The sequence below is a fragment of the Corvus moneduloides genome, chromosome 5, assembly GCF_009650955.1.
Source record: "Corvus moneduloides isolate bCorMon1 chromosome 5, bCorMon1.pri, whole genome shotgun sequence".
Classification (NCBI taxonomy): domain Eukaryota; kingdom Metazoa; phylum Chordata; class Aves; order Passeriformes; family Corvidae; genus Corvus; species Corvus moneduloides.
Genome location: NC_045480.1, coordinates 45,803,279 through 45,827,692, shown reverse-complemented (window position 1 = coordinate 45,827,692; position 24,414 = coordinate 45,803,279). Strand labels below are relative to the sequence as shown.

General features: G+C 41.7%; 1 protein-coding gene across 1 annotated transcript in view; it reads right to left on the bottom strand.

The window, feature by feature from the left end:
- The window catches only part of LOC116444519 (transmembrane protease serine 11E-like), a 43,969-nt gene extending 21,726 nt beyond the window's left edge, over window positions 1-22,243 (bottom strand). The window contains exons 1-4 of the mRNA XM_032110013.1: window positions 21,897-22,243; window positions 21,619-21,812; window positions 12,959-13,080; window positions 12,128-12,246 (exon numbers count right to left, since the gene is read on the bottom strand). Of these exons, the coding sequence (XP_031965904.1) occupies window positions 12,128-12,246; window positions 12,959-13,080; window positions 21,619-21,782 (405 nt within the window). The 5' untranslated portion in view covers window positions 21,783-21,812; window positions 21,897-22,243. The remainder of the gene's footprint in view (window positions 1-12,127; window positions 12,247-12,958; window positions 13,081-21,618; window positions 21,813-21,896) is intronic.
- Between the last annotated feature and the right edge of the window lie 2,171 nt (window positions 22,244-24,414).

Here is a 24,414-nt window from a genome sequence, read left to right as displayed (position 1 = left end):
CTACCACTGCATTTTATGATGCATCCAGTTAAAAAAAGTTTTATTTCCTATAACCCTGCATCCTGTTCCACCACAACCTCCCCTGGTTATTGGAAGTAGCTGCCTGTAAACAAAAAGGGGTTGGTTTTGCTTTGTCTTTTTTTAGTGATAGCATTTGCTATCCTTTCTGTCACAGTCTTAACTGCTTCACCAGTGATTGTGTAAGCAGAAGCATGTGGCTAAGCAGCACTGCCAGCTTTGTGGCATGCAGTGGCATGTGCTATCTTCAGCTGCATTGTCTCTGAGAACTTTTGAGATCTTTGGGACAGGGACTTCTTTGCGGAGTGCTTTGCAATCAAAAGAGAGCCTTGAGCTGGGCTGAGATACACCTCAAGCTGCTGCACTGGTAACAATTAAAGAGAAAGCAGACTGGCTTTCAGTGTGGGACTGAAGAGGGAAGGAATTCACAATCCCTTGCAAGAAAGGGTTACGTCCATTTGACATTCCCAACTCCTTTATCTCCTCCTGAAAGTCGTGTTTTCGAGATACCTTACTGTCTCAGATGTCAAGTGTTTTTGCTACACTTTCCACCTGCATTTCAGCAGTAGATACAGTGATCCTTACTTCTATCACCCATTCTCTTGTGTATCTTTGTTACAGCCTAAGCAGCTCGTGTGATTGTGGTTTTCATACTCCCAACATGTTCAGCTTTCTCCTTTTCTCATCAGCCTGGACCACTTCCAAGATGTACTATACAGTCTGATCAGGAACACCATGTGCTGCAGCAGAGACAAAGACTTCCAGTGGTGTCTCACAAAACACAGCTACACACAGTGCTTTTTACAAAAAGAATCTATGGAGTCCAAATGCAACTAAACTATCAGTAGCAGACACTGTTTTCAGAACATTCAATCCAGAAGGCATGTTAGTTCCTTTCAGGGGGAGAACAGGAAGCATATGATTTAAAATTATACCAAATTTGTCTTACTTCGATTCTCTTTCACACTTTTATATCTGAATGAGGAAGTAGACACTTTTCCTATTACATACTGTCACTAACTTTCCCACCTTAAGAGTTGCCTTAGCACTACATCACCCACAGACAAAAATAACTGAAGTGTGGCTTTGTGAACCTTGCAGGGCCTTTAACACCTTCAAATGTGAGCAAACATTTTTTACTTTTGTAATCTACTGTGTCTTACCATGAAAGAAAGGCTAGACAAACCTCTGCACTGTGGCTCACCGCTCACCTGCTGATGAATTCATGTGGCAAATATGACCCAAATCTCTTCTTTCCTTCAACTATGATTTTGGTAACCTGAACTATTAAGAGTAATCTTTATATTCATACAGAGTTTATATGAGAGGAGAGCATGTAGGAAGATGCCTTCAGATAATAACTCTCAGAGATTAATGTTCTGCCTTATATTTTTACTGTTCATCTTTTGGTGAAGCCTTTCACACACCAAACAGAAAACATTTCTCTTGAGCCTGCTTATAGCTTTCTTTTCAGCGTGAGTCACAACCCTGGGAGCAAAAGCAACTAGAACTTTGTGACCTGGTCCAGCTTGGGAGAAGCATTTACACTCATTTTCAATGTTTTGCTTTGTTTACAGCCACTCAAAAGTGACACTGGCATGACCAGATCCCTTAAATTTGCCACCAAGTGCATCTCACTGTTTTTCCTAGCCCTTGTCTAGCAACAGCTCAACTGTGACAGCTGTTGCTGCAGGCAAGGTCTACGAGCCTTCTGAACCAAGTGCCAAGTCCTGCTCCTTTCAAGTGAGAAGCATTTTCCTGACAGCCTTTATTTTAGCATTTTTCCAAATGAGATTTTCTTTAAGCTAATGTTTGCTGGCTAGCTTGGCTTAATGACATCAGGTATTTCCTCAGTTTAATTTCATATTTTCTATACTTTTTACTAAACTTCTGTCCATGCAGAACAATTTTCTTAGACAAACTGGACTTTGTTCATGAGTGCTGGTCCATCCAATACAGTAACTAATAGTGGCCAGCACAAAAAATGCAATAAGAAGGCAAAACTTGTATAAACCCAGACAAAAAGGAAATTCTCCCTTGTTCCTTGTAGCCAGAAGTTGTTTCATACTTTGATGAACAAGTCTTCTTTTCCTATTCTGTCTCAACTTCAGGTCTCATCATCATACTCTTTTTCTTGTGTCACACCATGCCCAACCCTCTAAGGCTCATGAGTACCCTGCTGAAATCTTTGTGATTTCAGAGTCACACAGTATGTCCTTCTTCCCTGGGACCCAAAAAACACCCAAGCTCTGGAAATAACTCACGACAGGTATCCCATTGCTCCAGTGTAGTATTGAACTGACATGAGCTGGGCTTGCCCAGGTGTGTGGCTGTGTCTGGAAGTGACCCAGCAAGGCCGGCTGTGTCAAGCCCTTGCTTTCTCCCACCACATACTGCTCTGCCATTGCACACTGGGTCACAAGGCTTATGAAAAAGTTATCTTAAATCTAGTTTGACAGAACTCTCCTCTGGAATACTTGCTGAATGCACTGAGTTACTTACATGGGATGTTCAAAAGCATTCAGTAGGCTTGGGAGCACAAAGCCTCTTGTTGCTCAATAGGATTGCTTTTTTGCCTGCTGCCTTCAGTTGTTTAGTCCTTCAACAGCTATCCTCGTTCTACGTTCTTCCTCTTACATCACTAACTACTTAGGATGTAGAGCCTATTATTAGTGATTTTTAAAGCTTTTTTGACCATAAATATTAACTGTAACATACCACTTGATTCAGTGACTCTCCCCAATTTACAGCTCAACATGCTGAGACCCTCAGAGCTGACCATAATACAAATCCAGTAGCTGCTCCTTTGAGAACCTGACATTTTTACTGCCGGTTTCAACTAAGGCGTTGAGAGAGGACACAAGGAGAAAGACTGACAGAGACAGCAAAAAAAAGAATGTGGCGCTGTCCCAAACCAGGATGTGGACATCACACTCTCCTTGGAAACAGACATTCCAATGACTACAACAGCCCTACAGCCACAGTCCTTGCCCAAGGTGAAGAAAATGGACCTGAATGAGAGCAAGTGCAATGGTCCCCATGCCTCCAGCAAACCAGAGGATCAGAAACCTTCCCATCAGAAACCATACACACACGAAGACAGCACACATCACAGTGGGCAAGAGCTGTGTGATCCCAAACATCTGCAAATGGCATCACAAACTCCTCACGGGGTTTAAGCTAACAGGGCTGCTGAAGCTGAGGGGTGAGTAAGCACTGCCTGACTGCACTGCAGTAAGGAGCTCAGCTGGATGGTTCCCGCAGGCAAGAGCTGCAAAAGAGGAATAATTGTCCTAGTACAGTAGTTCCTAAAATGATTGGTCTTTCGGATAAAAGAAATTAAGAGGACTAATACATGGGATAACGTCAGGATTTAAAGTGCCATGCTTATGCTTGGTGCAACCAATTTCAAAGGCATGTAATGACATGAGTGTTTCATTATAGTTATGTGTATTAGTGACAGCTGGAATTAAGGTCACCTAAGTATTCCCATTCCTACTCCCTGCTTTCAATTATCCATAATTAGCTTCCTAAAACTTTCACACTGCTATTAAACTTTTGTCTGCTTAGCGGGGGGATTTTCCAACTTTTGGAGAGAAAATAAAGTTTGGTGAGAAGAGCATCTATTCCAATATCCAGAGAAGGGCTTTGCGGTTGGGGTTTTTCTTCTCCCCAATACAGCACGCTTTCCCCAGGAAAATGACTATGTGCCCTCTGGGTTTTTTTAAACAACACTTGGAGGTAAGGAGCTGAAATACAAGAGCAAATAGCTCTTAAGAAAGTAAAAGTTTTATGAAATCTAAGGAAGATCGTTGGTGATGTATTCAGCTTACAAGTGCCCAAATACCACCAACCACACAACTTCTGTACTGAATTTGGATTCTCCCTTTGGACAACACCAGAATCTAAGCAGCCACTCTCTTGACCAGCCAGATTTTGATCACCAGTTTGCATCTTGAATCACTTCATTGATATAATTACTTGCAAACAATGCAGTAATTCTGGATTGTGAGTCTATAATTAAGATAAGGTTCTACCCTTAATCACACACACTATCGATAGCTGTGCTTTACTTCATTTTGAATTCCTTTTTCCAGCTCAGGTTCACATCCATTCTCCTTGTGCACATTTCAGAGCTTTTCATGATGCACATTGGATCAGAATTAGAGTTATTTTTTTATTGGGGGTGAGGTGTCTTATGATTTTTCTGGATTTGTGCACGCATATTACAATTTCTGCTTTGATGAACCAAGAAAAAAAATTTAAAAGAAAAATCAGCTTTCATGCCTATTACTTGAGAAAATTGTATTGCATTAGTAAGTCAAAGAATCAAATAAGTTGAAGGATCACTGAAGTTACATGGGAAAAAAGTTGGATATTAGGCACATTTTTGATAACTAACGATTTCATCCTGGAAATTCATGCAGTTTGGGTAAAGCTCACTGAAAGTCTGAGCTCTTAGAGGTGATGAAAGGCACTAAGCCACAGCTTCGTGTGCTACACTGCATCGACTCACACTAGCATTTAAAAGTGCTTCATATTTTGTTCAATATTTATTTTCTTGTGCTACTGTGACCCATGGAAACAGGAAAAACTGGAAACAAAATTAAAAAGCAAGAAAGCATCCCAGTTCTCCAATCATTGCAGTATATACCTATGCCAGTGATCTTTTTCTTCTTTTAATTTCAATAGGAACTTCTAAAAACAGCATCACAAGTGAGATGCAGGTGTTTTCTGTGAGTTATTTCCTCTCTGAGTACTACATTTCACCTATCTCTTTAGGGCCACACCTGTATATATACATACTGACAGTCAAGTGTGCTGTCAACCTCTAATTCCAGAGCTAAATAAACAAGTTGCCAGGCTGTCATTTTGGCCACCGATCCATTGCTGTTTCCCTCTTGGCTGAATTACCGTGGAAAATCCTTTCTGCTTAGTTTCTAGCCCCAGCTACCCATAGAGGGCACCCCGATTGTACCACGCTAGTCCAAGGACAATGCTTCCTGTTTGTGAGAATCATTTTAAAATTAAGCTTATAAAACAGAAGTTATCAAATGCCCTAAATTTATTTTAGTATTTTTCTTCTCAAAATGTTCCTTAAATAACTTTTTCTACATAGTTAAAATATTTTTCTCCATTTTACAATATTGTTTTTCAGAATAAGAAAAAAGGGAAACTATTATTTAAAAAGTCTCTAAAATCTAAATTTAAAAAGCTTAATTATTCTGGCTTTTGTACTATAGATGCATTCGCAAATCAAATTGCCTTTAGTGATGAAGAAGAACATCTTTCAATAAAAGTTCTGCTCTTTTCACCTCATATTGGTACTATGTAGGTACCTTAGGGAGCACATATAAAGCCTAGGAATGCTTGAGTTTAAATAGAGGTTTAGGTTTTAGATTTTGAAATCCTTATCTGTAAACACTAGCAAATCTCTTTTGAAATTTATTAGAGCCAGAACATTCTTACTCAGTTTGGTCTGAGTGCTGAAGGACTCTGAAAAGCCCTTGGAAAGATCTGGGTGCTGCAGATATCATAATTTCTGATTTGGCCCATTTATATTAAATTTTCTTTTGTTTCAGGGGCTAAGAGGGGAAAATAAGTGGGGGGTTTGCACATACAGCAAACGAAGCTACATGATACTTGTAGATACCTGTACTTTTCCATTTGCTGTAAAAATGAGAGTCATGTTAGACTCCCTTGAACTTCAGCATACTACCTTTTCTTGGGGCATGTTTAGTTATCATCTCTAAAATGATCCTCACAGTCTGGTCTTCCAGAACAAATTCTTTAGGAGTGTTTCAAAAACCTGCTGCCTTGGGGATCTGCTCCTACTGAATTAACCTCCCAACCCAAGGACCATAAGGCACTGATGGAGCAAGCCACAGGCTTCTGAGCTTTATCTAAACACCCACATGGAAGGTGTGACAAACACACCTCATGCAGTTTCACCTGGCTTTGCAGCTATCTGCTCTGAAGGGATTTGTATTTCACCACCCTCTCTCTCCCAAATACACACACACTTCTGCTCCCCAGGAAGACTTGAGTCACGTGTGACCCTAAAAGGCCAAGTGCCATAAAACAGCAGCCTCATCTGCTCACTCATTGGTGTTCTTGGTGTTTTCAGATAGGCTTCCTTGGAGCTCAGCTCAGATGGAAACCCTAATTAGAACTCTGACTGACCCTTTGGCCCTGCAGATGTGACAGTAAACTGTTCACAACTTACAGGATACAAGACACTTTTCAATATTGGGATGATGCAAGCTTATCCCTGGGTATAAAGCAGAGAACCTTTAAGTTACAAGCATCCTGTTGAAGGCTAATACTTCCACCAAACAGGGTTATCAGGTGTTAAAGCTGGGGGCGAGGGAAGGAAGTTGCTTCTCTGGTTCTTCTCCACACCATTCATAGTGAGAGAAGTGTCTTAATAACCTCTAAAATCATAATTTCCCAAGGGAGAAAACTGCCTCTGATGCCATGAAAATTTTTTGCCTTTTCTTTTATACTCCTGTTATACCTTTTTATAACTTCTGTATTCTTAGTGCTTTTTACCTACATTCTTGGACTTGTTTGTTCAGCTACAAGACTAAACATTTTAGAAGCTTCGTAGGTAGAGATCAGTGTGCCCCAGACCCCAAGGTCCTCTCCAGAACACATTCTGTAAATCAAGATAGAACCATCCAGGGGAAGGCTCCTTGGGGAGGGGGGCTCATTCAAGCCTCTCATTGGGGAATTTTTGATACATATGCTAAGTAGTAAGACCTATAATGTTATACCAGATCTTTTGGGTGTGATTTGCAGTGTGAATTTTGGTGCATTCAACCTGGACGTGTGCACCTAAGGATCCTTAAAATAAATATCAAGGTAAAATCCCTTTTCCCCTTCTAAGTGTTTGACTCTTGATTTTAAGAGCAGGAAAAGGCATCACCTCCTTCCTCACCAGTTCCAGTGCAGGGATTTAGCAGTCAGCCCTTCGACCTACCGAGAACAGGCACCGTTATCAGAACTGTTCTGCAGCGTTTTCCTGTGCAATCTCAAATGCCTCTGCAATACCCAGTAGAGACATTAAATTAAACTCACACTAATTCAGCTCTATCAAACAGGACAAACTTCAAGAGCTGTATTCATTAAAAACTTTCCCCCAACATCTGTACTTAAAGACGTAAAAGATTCTCTTGTCACTTGAAGTCACTGAAGCAAGATACCTCTTTCTAAAAGAGATGTCCTGACACACGACGCCCAGTATTGAGGTGGAAATTACTTGATAAAATTCCATTAATTCCAGAGAAATATTTGGATAGGCAGCAGTTTCCCAGGGGAAGTATCCAGGTATTGTTCTAATATAATCCCCAACCACTCTGCCCAGATCCAGCAAGTTAGTTCTGTGCTGGTTTCAGATGGTGGAAGGACAGGGGATAGCCCAGCTGCGTTCTGGATTATGAGACAACAGGGAAATCCATGTCAGTCCATTCCATTGTTCAAGGCACTCCAGGAGGGAAAACAAACCCCTCAACTCTCCCCCAGCCACCTAACCAGCCAAGGAGGGAGCCATGCTACACTCAAGCCTGAGGAACATCCATCCACCCAGCTCACAGCCCAGCTTACCAGCACATGGGAGCAGGAATGAGTAGGGAATAACAGACAGGACACAGCCCCAGAAGCTGGGAAGGGTACAGTGTCCAACACAAGGCTCCACAGAGACACATGGACTTGGACAGGGAGAAGCAGCCTGACAGCAGAGCTGGCAACAGCTCTGGCCAGAGAAAGAGACAGGGAGATACAAGGTGCCTGAGAAAGGAGAAGGGTTGCATAGGCTCTCCTCGAAGAGGGGAAAGCCCACAACTTCTAGGAGGAAGTATCAGAAGGTTATTGTAGTGGCAAAGAAGAGCCAACAGGTGCGTTTACAAACCTCTGGTGGGCAGGGGAAAGGCTGGTGTCTGTTTCTATTGAGCAACCAGCCATGTACTGAAGGAGTCACCTGCTGTGGCTGTTTGATATCCACCTCTCTCTCACAGCTAGAAACTTGCCAGCCTTCAGCTGAGACAATTTCCACAGAGACTGAGATACTCATTTCAAGCTCTCCTGACTGCATATCCCTTTCCCTTGGGGATGTGTCTTTCTACACAAGACACAACACCCCTCCACCCTTCTTTCTACACAAAGGACAGTTACTGAAGCTGCCCAGAGCAGGCAAGTGGGATCATCCCAGTCACCCAGGTCTATCTGATTGTCCCAGCTACCTCCACTCCTTGACACGCCAGAGAGGCTGAAGAAGCAAAGCATAGAGCAGGTCCTTGGAAATCTCCCACAGGATGCTGTTAGTAAGAGGGTAGTTAGGGTCTCCAAGGCATTCTTGGGAAATCCAAAAGAATTAATGCATTTTGTGGGAGAAGAAAAAGAAATCCAAGTCTGGTGCAGGAGTTGGAGAAAAACAGTGGGTAAAAAGTTGTGCAGATGAGCCACACAATAAGTGAACCCACCATAAAATAAAGGCTCCTTGGAGAAGGAGCCATAAGACTGTGACTGTGCCCTTTTTATCCGGTGTAAGAGGGGACAGTCTGGCACAGAGCATTTTAGCTTGGCAAGGGAAGAGGGACTGGTCCAACTAGAAAAACAAGGAGGCTCTGGTGAGCTGGAATCTCTCTTTCCCTGGTGGCATTCAGTCAAGTCTGATTTTTCAAGAGAGCACAAAGGGAACACTCACAGACACTCACAGGAAGCCAGTCAAGGAGCAAAGACCTTTCATCATCTGTTCCTCAGTCCCCCCAGCTCCACCCCAAAAGACATTTTCCAGACTTTCCAGTCAGCCCTGAGATGTTGACTGGTGCACCGGCTTCATCAGCTCTCTGGCATGATCTGGTTGCATTTCCTCCCACCTTCAATGAGATAAGAGTCAGGAATGTTGTTCACACAATGGGTGTTACTTTTCAAATCTGGAAACCAAAGCAAACATCAGGCATTTGTTGCAGGTCCCAAGGAAGTCAAGATATGACTTCCATATGGAAGCAAAAACGTTTTTCCTGGTGAAACACCAGCTCTGAAAAGAGCTCCTTTCTGGGTCTTTCTGGAGACAAATGAAGGAGGGCTTCTTCAGGAAGGAGTCAGAGAAGGGAACACTTGGCAGGGAGTTGCACTAACTCAGGTAATTTGAATGCTTCTGATTATCAGAGATGATTCACTTCTGTTCACTTTGCACCAAGTGTTGAGAAAGACATTGCATTTATCTGCATTGACTCACTGTTTCACAACCTGAGCTTAAGGTATTGTTACTACTGTGACAATGGGAAGGCTTGGATACCCAAACCCTGACACCAGCCAGGGAAAGACTGCAAAGGGTCTTGGTAAATCCAGACAAATTAGAAAATGTGATAAATAACTCTCTCATCCTCTATTAGAGAGTTGCTGTGAAAATGCTGAGAATAAAAATGCAGATGTTCTGAGACAGCTGTCTGTCAAGATATCAAGAGGATATGTGTATCTGGAAAGATTGCTTTGATTTTTATCACCACGAGATGAGTTTTGCTGTTATAAAATCAGACTTACAAGGAACACACTGTGTTATGACTGTATGGAGTTGCTTTTAGTAACATTACGGACAATTCGCAATCTCATACATCCTTCTTAAGTGGAACACCCGGAGCTAAAACCACAAAAAGTCAAACTTATGGCAGGGACCATTTATATAAGCAAAGAATTCATAGAATTTGAGAGAGGAACATAGAATTTAACAGCTGAATTAAGTACCGCTCTTAAGAAAAGTTACAGGAATGAAGGAAAGACAACACCGTTCTGTGTATGTTTGTTATGGTGTTACTTATCAGGTACAATTAACATGCCCTGATATAATGGTTCTCACTGCTCAACCTGCACTGGTATTTACTGTCACTACTGTCAGAACTGCTCAACACCCAGAGAGGAGATGGGGTTTCTAAAGCACTGGCTTCCATTCAAGCATCTAAATTGATAGGCATGTTCAGAGGAAATCTGACTGCATTGGACACTGTCTTGAAAGAACTTCTCAGCTAAAATAAGTGTTACTTTGCCAAAGGAGGAACATGTTTTAAATAAAATGAAGGAGGAATGGAGTGGGAACTGTACTCAATGAAGTGTTATTCCTCAGACTCCTTCCCAGTCCTTGTCTGCCTTCCCCCTCAGCAATATGCAAAGTCTTCTTGGTCAGGGAGAACATTCCCTCTCCAAGGTCCTATATCACAAGGTGAAAAGCCTGCAATTATTAGGTAATAGTAGTAAAGTGGTAGCACCTAAGCAAACACAGCTTGTGTAATGTTGGGGAAGATGAAACAGGAAAACCTTGTAAATATGATTGCCTGACAAAAGATTTTGGGAATATGAAAACTACAGGCAACATCGAAATGAAAGCCACTTTTGAAATACCAGGTCTTAGTTACTGAACAACTAGAAAACAATGGTATGGCCGACTGAAGGTAATCCCTTCTTGATGGAACAATACCCTCTGCTTGCAGGCAGGTCCAAGGGTCAGAGCAGACCCTACTAGCTCAGCAGAAGGGGTCCAAAGAGTAGTTTTTAGAAGTTAAGATGTAACACTCTATGGTAATATAAGAACTCTTATAGGCTGTATGTAAATGCTATAGGATTTGTATCTTGTATTAGATTGGTTAGTGACAATTAGAATATTCAGTACAGAAGATGATTTATTGTATTGTAACCAGGACTTCAGGCACTCTATTCCTTACTTCCACTTCATTCTTTCCCTTCCTTACTTCTGCTTCCACCTCTTACTCTTGCTCTTACACTCTCTCTCTCTCTCTCTCTCTCTCACCCGTTTACTCTCTTGCTCTCTTGGGCCTGCTCAGAGCTGAGTCCGGCAGCTCTGAGCAGTGCCCCTATACCCACGCCTTTACAATAAACTGACTGTGTCCCAAGACCTGCCTATAGAGATCTCTCCGTCTCCGTCCCGACCGAACCCGCCTGTAACCTACAGTGTAAGACTCTATACATGCAGATATGCACCAGAAGCACATCCTGGGAAATCTGGTATGGGTCCCAATAGACAAAGAGGGCAGAAAGAAAACAGACATGTACAGAGAAGAGGACAACTTGACTAAGATCACTGAGGCCCTCAGCAGTGGAGCTGTGAAGAGATGCTAGCACTGCCAAGTCCCTACACAACACCCTACTTCTCCAGAGCAATGACCAGCACAGCTCACATTTTGTTGTGGACAAGTGACATTGCCCTAAATTAAATGGTAGTGGGGAGCAGAGGATTGTCCTATTAACTGGGTATCTGTGCATGGTTGCCGAACAGGAGGTAAGAGATATGCATTGGATTCTGATGAATGAAACACAAAAAGATACAAGCACAATCACGTGCTTTTTGTTGTATAGAGAGGACTCTGTAATTAGCATCTCTGGGGTAGTGTCTCAAAGAGCAAACAAGAAAGGAAATTGCAATGTGTCTATTTATTTCCATAGCTGCTGTATGACTGAGAGCCACTCAGCAGCCTCTGCTATTTGTAGGAGTGTTTCCCAACAAAACATACCAAAGGCGCAGGAAAAGGGCTTGTGTGTTGTTTTCTCAACACACAGTAACAGCCCAACAGGTAGAGTTCCCCACCCTGTAAAGGAGAGGGTGGAAAAGAATGCTTTCCTTAGAGACAATGAGACATAAATCACAAAGCCAGGCTCAGGGCATGGAAAGAGAACACACACAAACGATGAGATTAGCTCAGCTGGTTAGAGCCTGCTGCTAAAAACACCAAGGTTGTGGGTTCAATTACTGTATGGGCATTTCACTTGAGAGCTGGAGTTCATGGTCCTTGTGAGACCCTTTCAGCTGAGAATATTCTGTGATTCTATGATCAGTGATATAGGAGGAAGCTGAGATTATTTTAAATATCTACTTCACCACTGCAGGGACAGAGAGAAGTGACAGGCTAGAAGATGCCGAGTGGCAAGTGCCTGCTCTGCCAGATATGGTCATGCCTCTCATGCTATCCATTTCCCAGGGCTGCCCACCAGGCGACTGAGAGTACAGCAGACCCTGTGGTCTCCGAGTGTGCTGTTCACATTAATGACTCTTGTATTATCACACAGTCCTTAATGGAAAGGCACAATGGTCCAAACTTACCAGTCTCTCAACCCTCTCGCTCAGGTCTCTAAACCTTCCTGAGGACTGTCTGGAAAATTCATTATTGTACCGGATGTTGGTGATTTTTACATTGGCGCTGTAATAGAACAGCTTCTGATCTGTAAGGGAAAGAAGAGGAACAGGCAATACTCAAAGTACCAAGATGAATGAACTTTAGAGAAACACCTGGCACTGAATTATATCCAGACATCTAGGGAGTGGATGAACCTTCACCTGTATCCAACCCATTCAAATACCGCTTCCAAAAGCCAGGAGCCCAAGAGCTAGTACTCAATTCAGTTAGGTGATCTAATCCAAGTTTCCCCAGCAGTTACATTTGTGGCCAACCAGCAGCACTTGGGGCTCACACAGGATCACAACCTGCACCTTGCTGCTCAGTTATCTTCCTTCCTGGCCTATCCACTCAACACCAAGCTCTGGCAGGAAGGTGCTAGTGATCAGGGATAGGGAACAGAGAAACACCCCAGACAGACATGCAGAAGGCTCTGTTTGTCACTCATGTAAGGGAGACCAGACACTTGTGTGTCGACTTCATGACAGAAGTAGATAATGAGAAAAATGTGAAACGAGTGTAAGTAAATGAAAACCAACAGAAACCACAGCCCTAAATCAACCTGCACAGCAGAAAATGTTCCTAAGAGGTCTGCAAATATGCTAGTTGAGGAAGGAAAGAGTGCTCTAAAGAAGCCAGTGTTTTTTCCCCAAATAAGCTTTAGACAGACTGGTGAAAACTCCCAGCATCATCTGGCACAACAGGCACAGAGGAAATTCACTAAGCATAGGAATAGTGATACATTATGCAAAACTTACCATATGCCAGAAAATAAACAAGGAGACCAATGGTGATAGCTGCTGCCACTGCTGTTCCAATAACAATTACAGCAATTTTCCAGGGCTCGAGATGTCTTATTTTGATGGCTGACTGATGAATTCTGGGGGAAAATAAGAACAAAGGGAGATTAATAGGAGATCCTTTTCTATTTAAGGCCCCCATCTCCCCCCCCCCCCAAAAAAAAAAAATTAAGCTAAAGTTTTATCCCTCAACATTAGTTGATTCTTCCCAGCAATATTAATTGACTTCTCACCCAACACCCTTGAAAATGAAACCATGACTCAAGACTATTTTGATATAGGTGTTGGGATGTGCTAGAAGTCAAGGAACACAGACAGGTTTGAGGGTTTGGGTATTATTAGGGCCAAATTAAATAGGAGTCCCACTAAGATTCTCATGTGACTCCTGACTAGAAATTTTCAAGAATAAAACTTATTTTTCAGCTAGGTGAACTTTCACACAGCAATGTATGCAGCTTTTAATTGGTTAAGCAAATCAGTTATCAGACACACTGGCACCTTTGCTCCCAAAACTGCTTTGTGCAGTAAAATTGATAAAAAGCACCTCATGCTTTCTATAGTACATATCTATACATGATTCCAGTTGCTCAATCCATTTCAGCCTTCAAAACAGAGCTGGACAAAAAAAGAGAAAGAGATTTCAGAAGGCCAGCCAGTGTTTCCTGTTTTACTCAGACTGAATCTAAACACAAATGCAAGCACTGCTTTAAGCAGTATTTGCTGAAGTGATAGAATGACAGGGAAGGGCAAGGACATGTGAGTAGTAAGCCTCACCAGATGCTTCTCTCTGTTGTGCTCTTAATTATGTGGGTACTAATCCAAATTAACTCATGGAAAGCCAATGGACAGTCAGTGTTATAAACAAAAACTGCCTGAAAAAAGGTTGGTTACAGCAAATTCTGTCTTTGTCCATAAACTCAAAGACTCCTTAAGAACTTTAAAGCCATTTTTCTATTGCATTATCAGCCATTACAAAACACAGAACAAGGAGACACAATTTTTGGTCCTTTATTCTATTTCAGATACCTCACTCATGCAGACATGCACACCTGCAGGTTAAGGTACAGCCTACCCCAGGAAACCAGGCTGCAGGGATCCTCTCCCAAGGGTGTGAGGTGCCCCAGTGAGCTCCCACATACAAAGTACACACAGCTCGCTCCCCAAACACACACCTCATGAGCCAGAAGTTTAAATACATTCAAGTAAGTTGAAATAATTGCAAGTGACCCCTGCAGCTGTGTGCAGGAAAGGGACAGCAAGCAACTGTGCACAGCTTATAAATACCAAAGCAGATCCTGATATTTCATTCTAATTCCATTGCGATACCTTACAACTACAATCATTACTTTGGCTTGGAAAACAACTGACTCAGGCCAAATATCATGATATGTGATTGAATGAAAATGGGAGTAATAATTTGTCACTTGGATCTGTTCTGACTTGTTCTGCATGTCCTATTTAGTGTTTTCTTCCCTCCTGCTATCCTGTTTAACAGCCATTAACCTCTCATCAAGTTTGTGTCAAAACTCATTTGTGACCCCATAGCAAAAAAAAAAAAACCACCCCAAAACCCCAAAAAAACAAAAAGACCCAACCAAGCAAGCAACCAACCAACCAATCAACCAGACCCCCAAAAAACAAAGACTGAAATTAAATAGTCCTGTTAACAGTTCAGAGATAAGCACCTCCAAAATTATTTCTGAGACTACTCTATGAAAACTGCCTTAAAACTTCAACTGCAGAAATGAAAAATGTGCAAGTATAAACAGTCAGGACACTACCTCACTAACGAGAATATTTCTAAGCTTTTAGGTGAAATCATAAAGTCAGTGGTGAGTTCAATTTTAATTTGTCATGTGCATTTGCTGTTTTATGGTTTGTTGGGGTTTTTTCCCTCACTCCAGGTAGTAGTCTTTTGTATGGTTTACATGCTTTGCAAATGTGTCTACTATATTTGAAATGAGACTGAGTTGCAAGAAAAGCCACCAAAACAAACAAAAAAATGCATGTAACTTAAGACAACCTACTTCTGTATTCTTGTGGATACTCTCATTTAAAAAGCAGTTGTCTTGATTAGGCTGCACAGAAGGAAAACACTCGGAAGGTGTTTCAGCTATAATGATCCTGGCGTAACCTCAAACCAAAATGCGGGGTTGGAGAAGCCCATTTGAAAGGCTGAATGCCACCTCTGCACCGCAGTAGGTGAGCCTGAAGAAATTACTGCCTATCCTATCAGTGAAACAGCGGTTTCAGTGCAGAAGTAGCATGGCTGGGACACAGTTAAACAGAGTACTATCAATGTGAAACCTTTTCAGCACTCCCTTGCATATAGCGTAATGGTTTTTGTAACTCTTATTCTTTATTTCTTCTACTTCAAGTTCCATGTCATCATTAACAAACAGAAGCCCCAGTCCACAATATTTACTCACATGTGTAATTCTATTCACACACATGACTTTCACTTAACTCATGAAACCTGTTTGAGAACATCATTTCAAAGAGGTGCAGAGGGGTCTCAGCACCAGCTTCTAAACTGAATTCCTCAAACAAGAAACTGTTTGACAAATTCATCTTAGAAAGTCACTTAATGGGGGGAGGGGGTGCTGTTTGGGACTTGGACATCTTTTTTCTTGATTTATCTTGAACTTTCCCCCTTCCTTTTATATAGAAATATGAAACAGCTGTTGAATTTTATTCTCCAGTCCTAATTTCTTTTAAAAATGAAAATTGGTTTCAAAAACAAAAGGCATTTTTGAGCCAAATATCCTTGGTTAGGCTGTATCATCTGGATAGACATCTTGAACAGACATGCTGCAGACTAAGAGAATTTAAAATCCAGGTTTTGAAAGATACCTGTGAGACAAACCCACAAAGATCACTGAACCGATATTTTTTGATTCCCATTAACTTTGAGCTTTATTGCTGCTTTGCTGTACTTTCTAAGGGTCATTCCTCAAAAATTAATTACTTTATCTGACATGTCCCACTGCATAAACTTGAACAGTACCTACAGGGATTCAGTACACACAAGAGAAATAACTATGACAGAACTGAAACAACTGAGATCCATGTGATGATCTGTCAGGGCTTGAATACTCTGCAGAGAGCTGATAAAAGTTCAGTGCTGTGAATTTATTTCTCTCAGACCAAGGGTCAAGCAGTCTTTGCTAACTCCTTGGGAGCTGTCTGCTCAAAGCGAGGGAACAGGGACTGTAGCCTAGAAATGCACACTGAGATTAAAAACACTCCAGCTGGGAAGGTCAGTGAAGTCCTCCAGAGTAGAAGTGGAAATTTTAAGCCTGAACCAAGTACCTGAGGCTGAAAGCTTCCCACTGACCACAGACAGACCTCTGACAAGGTCCCTTCTGCTTGCAGCTAAAGTGGCTGTTCCCTCTTCCCCAAAAAACTCTGCTCTTTCCCAGGACACCATGCCTGTGAAGCAATCTCAAACACACTGCAAGCAAGGACTGGATGTCATCTCTTGGCAGAAAACTGCCAAGTCTCAGATTAAGATTTTTCCGATGAGGAAGAGGAGTGAAATACTTGCTGGCAAAGAGAAACAACAAAAACTGACAGAGAATTGTTTACACTGACATAACAATTTTACTTTTTTGTCCTCTCTTTGTTTCCTAATAATTCCCAACATTGTCTTAGCTTTTTCAACTGACATTCAGCTGACATTTTCCCAGAAATACCCCCTGAGACCTTTCCTGAACAGTGGTACATGATTTGGAGCCCTGCATTCCATACTTGGGTTCCTTCACATCATACACAAAGAAGCCCTCCAGGAACCTTTTCCTCAACAAGGAGGAATTCAGACCAATGAACACAGAGCCAGAGGGATCCCTCCCATTATGCATTTTAGAAGGCATAAGAAGGACACAGTTAATTACATCTGACTTTTAGTAACAGAAGAGTATCAGAAGAAAAAATGCTAGTCTCAAAGGAAAATTAAAAATATTGCCTAATAGCCTGACCTGGCTTTTTAAGGGTGCTGTTTAATAAACAAATGATAAACATTGCATTAAATAAATCATACACACACTTGCCTCACTGCAGCCTGGAACTGTTAGTTTACAGAAGAAATTAGTGTCTTTTACCTATTGAAATTTAGATTCACTTCTTGCAAAGAAGCAGAATTATAACTGCCCTCTATGAGTCAAACTGTCTGCTTCAGAGGAAAAGCCTCAAAGGTTTTCCTCACCAGGGCTGGAATCACACTTGGACACCTGCGGAACACCTCCATTACCTGCAGTGAGCTTTGTATCAGAGACAGTGTCCAGCTAAGTCAGCAGGCACCAGGAAAGAGAGCACAGGCTGTGCTTTGGCACGCACCCACTGACAGTGGCTGCTCAAGAAAGGTGCTGACAAGACAGACTGATGAAAATCCAAACCCAAAACAGTCATCTAGAGATGATCTCTTGCAGGCTATTACACGTCCTTTGCTTTTAGTCCTTCCTACAAGAGAGGCATGCTTAGATTGACAAAATTTCTCCCCTGTTTTAGAATACACGTACTACCTCTCTTTTAAGGTGCTTTGAGGAAAAAAAATCTATAAAAATCACTATAGCAATAGTTGTAATATACAAATACAGAAATAGTAGGACAGTGATGTGTTCTAATTTGTTTCCTGAAATAAATCTGTTTACTGGTATATGAAAACGATACTTACCATTGCTCCCAAGGAGTTCTGCAAGTTTGATGTGACAGACCAGCCCTTTTGCTGGTGTGCAGCTGTGACAGATTATGTCAACTCAGAATCTGACCCAAAGCATTCACCTTCTTCTGTAGTTTAAAAGCTTACATTTCTGGATAATAATACATAATTTCTGTACTTTATACTTTATCTCCTGGTTTCAACTGGGATACAGCTAATTTTCTTCTTAGTAGCTGATACAAAGATGAGTTTTAGGCTTAGTGTGAGAATAATGTGGATATCACAGTGATGATTTAGTTGTTGCTCAGTAGTGCTCACTGTCAGTCGAGGACTTTTCAGTTTCCCATGCTCTGGCAGTGAGCAGGTGCAAAAGGAGCTGAGATGGAGCATGGCCAGGACACCTGACCTGAACTGGCCACGGGGATATTCCATACCACAGAGCATCATGTTCAGTATATTAATTGGGGGTAAGTTGGCTGGAAGGTGCCATTCCCTGCTGGAGCATGGGCTGGGCATTGGTCAGTGGGCGGTGAGCAATTGTATTGTACATCAGTTGTCTTTCTTGGGGTACTTTTTTTTTCCTGCCTCTCTATTTATTATTATTTTTATTAATAATAATAATAATATTTTCAATTATTAAACTGCTCTTATCTCAACCTATTGGTTTTTATCTTTTTTCCCCTCAATAATGGGGGGGTGGTGTGTGTGGGGTGTGAGAGGCTACATTGCACTTAGTTGCTGTTTGAGGCTAAACCACAATATCTAATAAACAGTTGCTGGGCTGGGTAGATAAACAGTGAAATGCTGTACTCTAGCAATGTGTTTTCACTGAACAGAGATGGACAGATTTTTTTCATGGGAAAAATGCTGCTGAAATTAGAGAAAGCTCCTTAGACAAGTGGTACAGCTGATACTGAAACCCCAGGCAATTCTCCAGTGACAGAGAAACTGGATAATTCCCATGCTCAATTCTGTATAAAATCTGTCCCCCTGTCATCACCAAATCTGCCCACAGACCACATGAAGCTTTCAGATTGTCTTGTATCAGAAGCATGTCAAATTAGGCCATCCCAAGCTTTGTGTTAGCTTGGCTTCCTTCAAAAGGAGGAATAAAACACACAAACATGGAAGGAGTATGTGGTGGAAGGCGAAAATGCCTTGATTTTCAAAGCTTATGCTGACCAAAAATGCCCAATCATAAAACTGCATGTGAAAAAATCAATAAAGTGAAACACTCCTGAAACACCCTCTAAAACGAACAGCAGCGGCCAGAAAAGCTGCTGGGATTACACTGGAGCTTGCTCAGGTGGCAAGATTTTGAGGCTCAGGAGGAGCTCTTGTCTCATTCTTGTTTTCCTGTCTAAAATGGCCAGAAACTGAGTGAATGCAGCAAGGAAACATAAATAGTACCAATTCCATATCAGTCAAATCAGGTGGGGTGTGCACCAGAAGCAGAAGTATTTCACTAGGGTTTCCTCCATTCAGCGTCTACTCCGGGACAAGCTGAGCAGAATAGGTTTCTCTTCAGCACCATGCAGGAACCACATCTGCCTCCTGCAATAATCAAGGTAAACTCCCACTAATGCCAGTGGCACATGAGTGTCCTTGCACCAGGGCTGGTATCTATTTCCTGCTACACCTCAGCAGTCTGTAATTTGCATTCATTTTGCCCACCTACTGCATGACAAATTGGTGCAAGTGGCCTGCATTTCCACCTGCATATTCACTTTTAGACTGCCATATACAACACCAGCTACTCTGTACCTCACCCTGCCGAGGCACGAGATCTTCACAAGGAAGCTGCAGATGGGACACTGCACCTGCTTCCCAGAGTGCAGGACGCAGCACAACAGTGGGACAAGACCAGCAAGGCTGTCTACTCCACCCAGTTTTCCTTAGCAGGTTGGCTTCCTGAAGGATTTTACAGAGCACACCTTCCAACCTAGCTTTAAATGTTCTGAAAAGAGGCATCTTGGAATTGGATAAAACTAATAGTGAAACTCCGCTCTCATATGGGACTAAGGCAGAGAAGGATGAGCTCAAACAGCAAAGCTTACAGCTCCACACTCAGATCCACATCCCTGCCCAGCAAAGAACTCTGGACATCTAACAGGCTGCACAGGGGATTAGATCGAGACTAGGCATCTAGTCATCTCCTCCCAAACGTGTAAATATTTAACTATCCAACACGGATTTCTCCCACTGTACTTTAGATTTTATAATAATTTAAACAACCATTTAAACAATTAAATCCTTTCCTAACTAGGAAGCAAACAAACTGTACTCAGATGCTATTTAACCACCCTCTAGCACACTGTCATTAAAATTATTTACACCACTGTTGATATCACCAAGTCATGGCAAGTAGATTTACATCTAACTAGAAAAAAAAAGGCTTTTCAATTCTGTTAGGTAGAGAACTCTCACTTAGTTTTCCCTCTTTATCTAACATGCACAAACTGGTAATCACAGCTGATGGGGATTTCTTCTTTACCTGACAGTTAGAATAGCATACCTTTTAAGTTATGGATATTAAACAGGGCAGAAAATCTTTGGGTGTTGAGCAGGGTACCTCTAGGCAGCACAGAACACAAAGATGAACTTCATCTTCTGGCAAAGTCAGGACTCTTGACTAAAATGATATTATTCCCACAAAATGAGAAAAACACTTCATTGGGCACGAAGAATAAGTTTTGTCCATCCAGAAACAACGTTTCTATTTCAACATGCCCAGAAATTATTTAAAACCCCAATTTTTAAAAATAGTGAGGATGGAAAAAATAAGCAGTATCTTGGAATCATCCACAGCCATTTCCCCAAAGCAACACAGAGACAAGATTAATGTTGTAATCTTTAACAATCACACACAAAAATTCAACCATCCAGCCAAATCATTAGGGTGCTAAAAAATAATTCAATTTCTTTTGAATTTTGTTCCTGAGGTCATACTTTTAAGCTTCATCAACTGCTGAGACAACAACAAAAAACAAACGCATGGGAGACTGAGCATCCCCCTATTGCCACATGAATCCAGAACCCAGTGAGTTAAACAGAAAATTCCAAGAGGTTTCCTGTACCTTTGTGACCCAAGCTCTGCTCTGACCCAAGACATAGCAGTAGAGTGTTGCAGCTGGAAGATTTATTTCTGTAAAAATACTCTGAACTTTCCAGCATTGCCTTAAATATTGTTATGGTAAAACAAAACTAAGAATATCCAGCATCTCTGACTGCATGAAATACTTTCCAATGCAAACCATCTGCTCATTACTCCCTAGAAATCATGGCTTCTTCCTTAAAATACAGGGGTCAAAACCAGAATGATGAACACCTATAGTGTTCCCCTTAGGTAGTTGTGCTGCCATCACTTAATTTAATCATGAGTTTTTGCAGGATTTGGGGGAAATATTATTGCAGCTACACCAGACTAAACCCCATGTTTTCCAAAAATCATGTTATTAACGCTTGATTTTGGCACAAAAGAGCTTATTGGATTCTGCACTGCAATAAAAGCCTGCTGCAAGCAGAATAAGATGATCAGAAGGAAGAAAAGGTAAGTGTCAACATGAGCCATCACATCATCTTTCTAAACAGACAGCAAATCATTGTGCTCCTGGCCATGCTAGAGAAGGATTTCTCTCTGCATTTCTCACTCCAGCCACGTTACTCTTTTCATCCAGACCACAACCTCCAAAACCTCCCTTTCAGCCTGCAATTTCCTGTTCAGCTTTCCCTCCATTTATTGTTCTTTTTCAGGCTGCACATTTCAGACAGATCCATGATTTACCCCAAGTCTAAAAGGATGAAAGACTTAGATAGAGCACTGAGCACCAAAGGCAAGAGGAAAAAGAAATTTCTCTTCTTGATCTATGTCCTTGAAGCCCTAAAGCTTTCCCATAGACAGTACCCTTTACCGCCATTACACCTCCAAATTAAACTTGCCAAGTTAAAACATGCCACCTACTTTTGAAGATCCCATGGTAGGTCCCGGTAGGCCTGGTAGCCTTTCTGACCACCAACGAAGGCTTGACTAAAGTCTGGACTGCGCAGCGAATGGTGCTGGAAAACGCAGGAGTCGCATTGACTGGTGTGACGGGAAGGGAAAGGTGTTGAATGAAGATCCTTCATTGAGGCACAGCTGGCGCAACACCCAGCACCCTGTGGGTTATTGCAAAATGAGGGAACGAACTTCAGAATAAAAACAAACAGAGGTAAGCATGGAGTTGATAAGGAGACTGTAACCTTCCGATCAGCTCCGCATCAAAGAGCTCCCCAGGCAGAGATGGAGTGAGAAGATAAACCGGCCCAAGCAAGAAGACTCGTTCTTCACTACAGCGAAACAGGAAGTGCGTGAGATTTCCCTTTTCCAGCACTCCCCTTCTGTCCAGCTTTTATCCCTACAGCAGGCCTTGTACTGAGTGGCTGCACCTTCTACCACACGCTCACTGTAAAACCCACAGCAGAGAGGCACCACACTGTCCACAACGCTACGTCACTTGTCTTCTGAGAGAGCTAACACAAAAATAAATATGGACATAAATAGCTTGGTCAGCCAAGCCTAATCTACCTCGGTGCTCACTCATCCACAGCTGTCCTGGACTCCCTTGGCATCAGGGACAAGACAACTATAAGTATCCAGCCTCCTAATTACATGTTAGTCATTTAATGGTCGGCATAACCCCGCCTGTGGAAAATGCTTACTCTGTGAAAAGGGCCACCAATCTCCTTGGAATTCCCTTCTCCCAGCACAAATGTGATTCTTCAGGGCCAGCTGGAAAGGAGGAAAATGGAGATTCACTAGTGAGAAAATCTGCATTTACATCGAAAATTGAAAATCATAAAACAAGAAGTAAAATTACCAGAATCCAAATCTGTTTTCTGCTCTTTGATGCACTTGTACCAAAAATCTTGAAGCATTTGGTTTTCCAATGAAGTCTCAAGATTTCAGTAATTTTTATTGGAACATTCACTATCTTCTGGAAACAGTCTCAGCATGAAGGGAGGGGAGGGAAAAAAAAAGACAAGGAAGATTTGAAGAAAATTTTACCTAAACATATCAAGTCCTTTTCCATCTTTCCCCAAAGTTATCCATTCACAGGCATTTCAATGCAATTGTAGGAGCATTTGGGCAGACCATTTTGAGGACAGTGGGAAAAGCTGATCACTGCTGAACAGCATCTGCTGTTTCTCTAACATCAATTTCTTCATTTGCCTTGATCAAATCAATTGGGTTTTTTGGATTCTCCAAGCTCCCTGTAGAAAGGGCTTTGTCGCAGTTGCCTACCTTACCTGGGACCTGGGGCTTTACTGACTGAGTACACAGGTACCTGCCAAGTACTAATATCCTCCCTGGGCTGTACCTTCCATTCCCCACCACCTACCCTGTTATTTTCTTTTTCAAAATTAGTAAAACTCAAAAAAGATTGTGCACAAAGGATTCTGTGCTCCACCCAGAAATACACACACCTCCACAGGAACTCAAGCACTTGATGGAGATTGGTTACAAACCGATTCAATGCAGGAGCCAAGAAAATACCTTAGAATTCCTAGTTCAGTTTTTTCATCCTTTTTTTTTCTCCCAGGTTTTTTTGGGGTTTTTTTTGTTTGGTTGGTTTGGTTTTTTTGTTTGTTTCTTCTTTTTTATGCTGGGAAAAAGTGGCCCTTGAAGTGTTTACCCTATGAGATGCAGAGATTTTTCCCTGATGCATGCAGAAGTTCAGTGGCAAACTCTAACCACCTGGATCAGGTAAAAGACATATTACAAGAGAAGCAGGTTTTAGCAAACAGGTATATTTTGAGACATCATTTACCTGAGACCTTGAGCCCTGAAACAAGAATGAAAAACATTTATTAGAATTGCAAAGATTCTCAGGAAGAAGTGCCAGAGAAAAGGGATTGGGCACCAGGTGAATGAACTTCTGGTAACTTTCAGATCACACTAGGACAGACTATTCCTATTGTTACTCCAGAATATGAAAACCAAAGATATTCCTAAAAAATTATTTCATTTTCTTACAATCAAGAATATTTTGCAACCTGCCTAATAAAACTTTAAGTAGGTTGCTTTTGTTTGCAAATTAATTAGCCATTAAAATGAACTGTCCAGCAAAGCAGTGTGAAATAAGGAAATACCCTTGCTTCTTTCAGATGATGCAAAATTAATTTACACATACCTGTGCCCCAGGAACAATGGTACAGACAGATCAAGAAAAGACAATAATTAACAAATAATTTTCCCCACAATAAATTATCAAGTTGCAAAGTGCTTGGTATTAGGGTGTAATTCAGCAACCTAGGCAATTAGTAACCTTTTTTGGTTAATACTAGGGAAGCAGCACAGCTATCAAAGCATGGGGTGGAAATCCAAGAATGTGGGTGCACAGGATTTTGTGAATGAAAGTGTAAAAAGATGTAATGACCATTCTCTCCATTTAACCCTGCAAAGTCAGCCCAGCCAGTCAGACACACTGCTTGCCTAAGAATGGTAATAACAGACTACCTGGGTTTGTGTTTGCATACTTAACACAGGCTCACGGGCTCTAGAGACAAAGAGCACCTTTAGAGAAGACCGCTGGCCAGTCCTGTAGCAACATCTTTGGAATTTACAAATCAAAGATGTTTTTCATAGTTGTCTACCAGTTACTCAAGCCATGCCATGAATTTCAGACCAAAGACAGCGGTCAGTCATTACTTTTAAACTGAGTGTTCCTGTCAGTGATGTTTAACAGAACTGACAGAAGCTCTGTTAAACAGCCTGAAC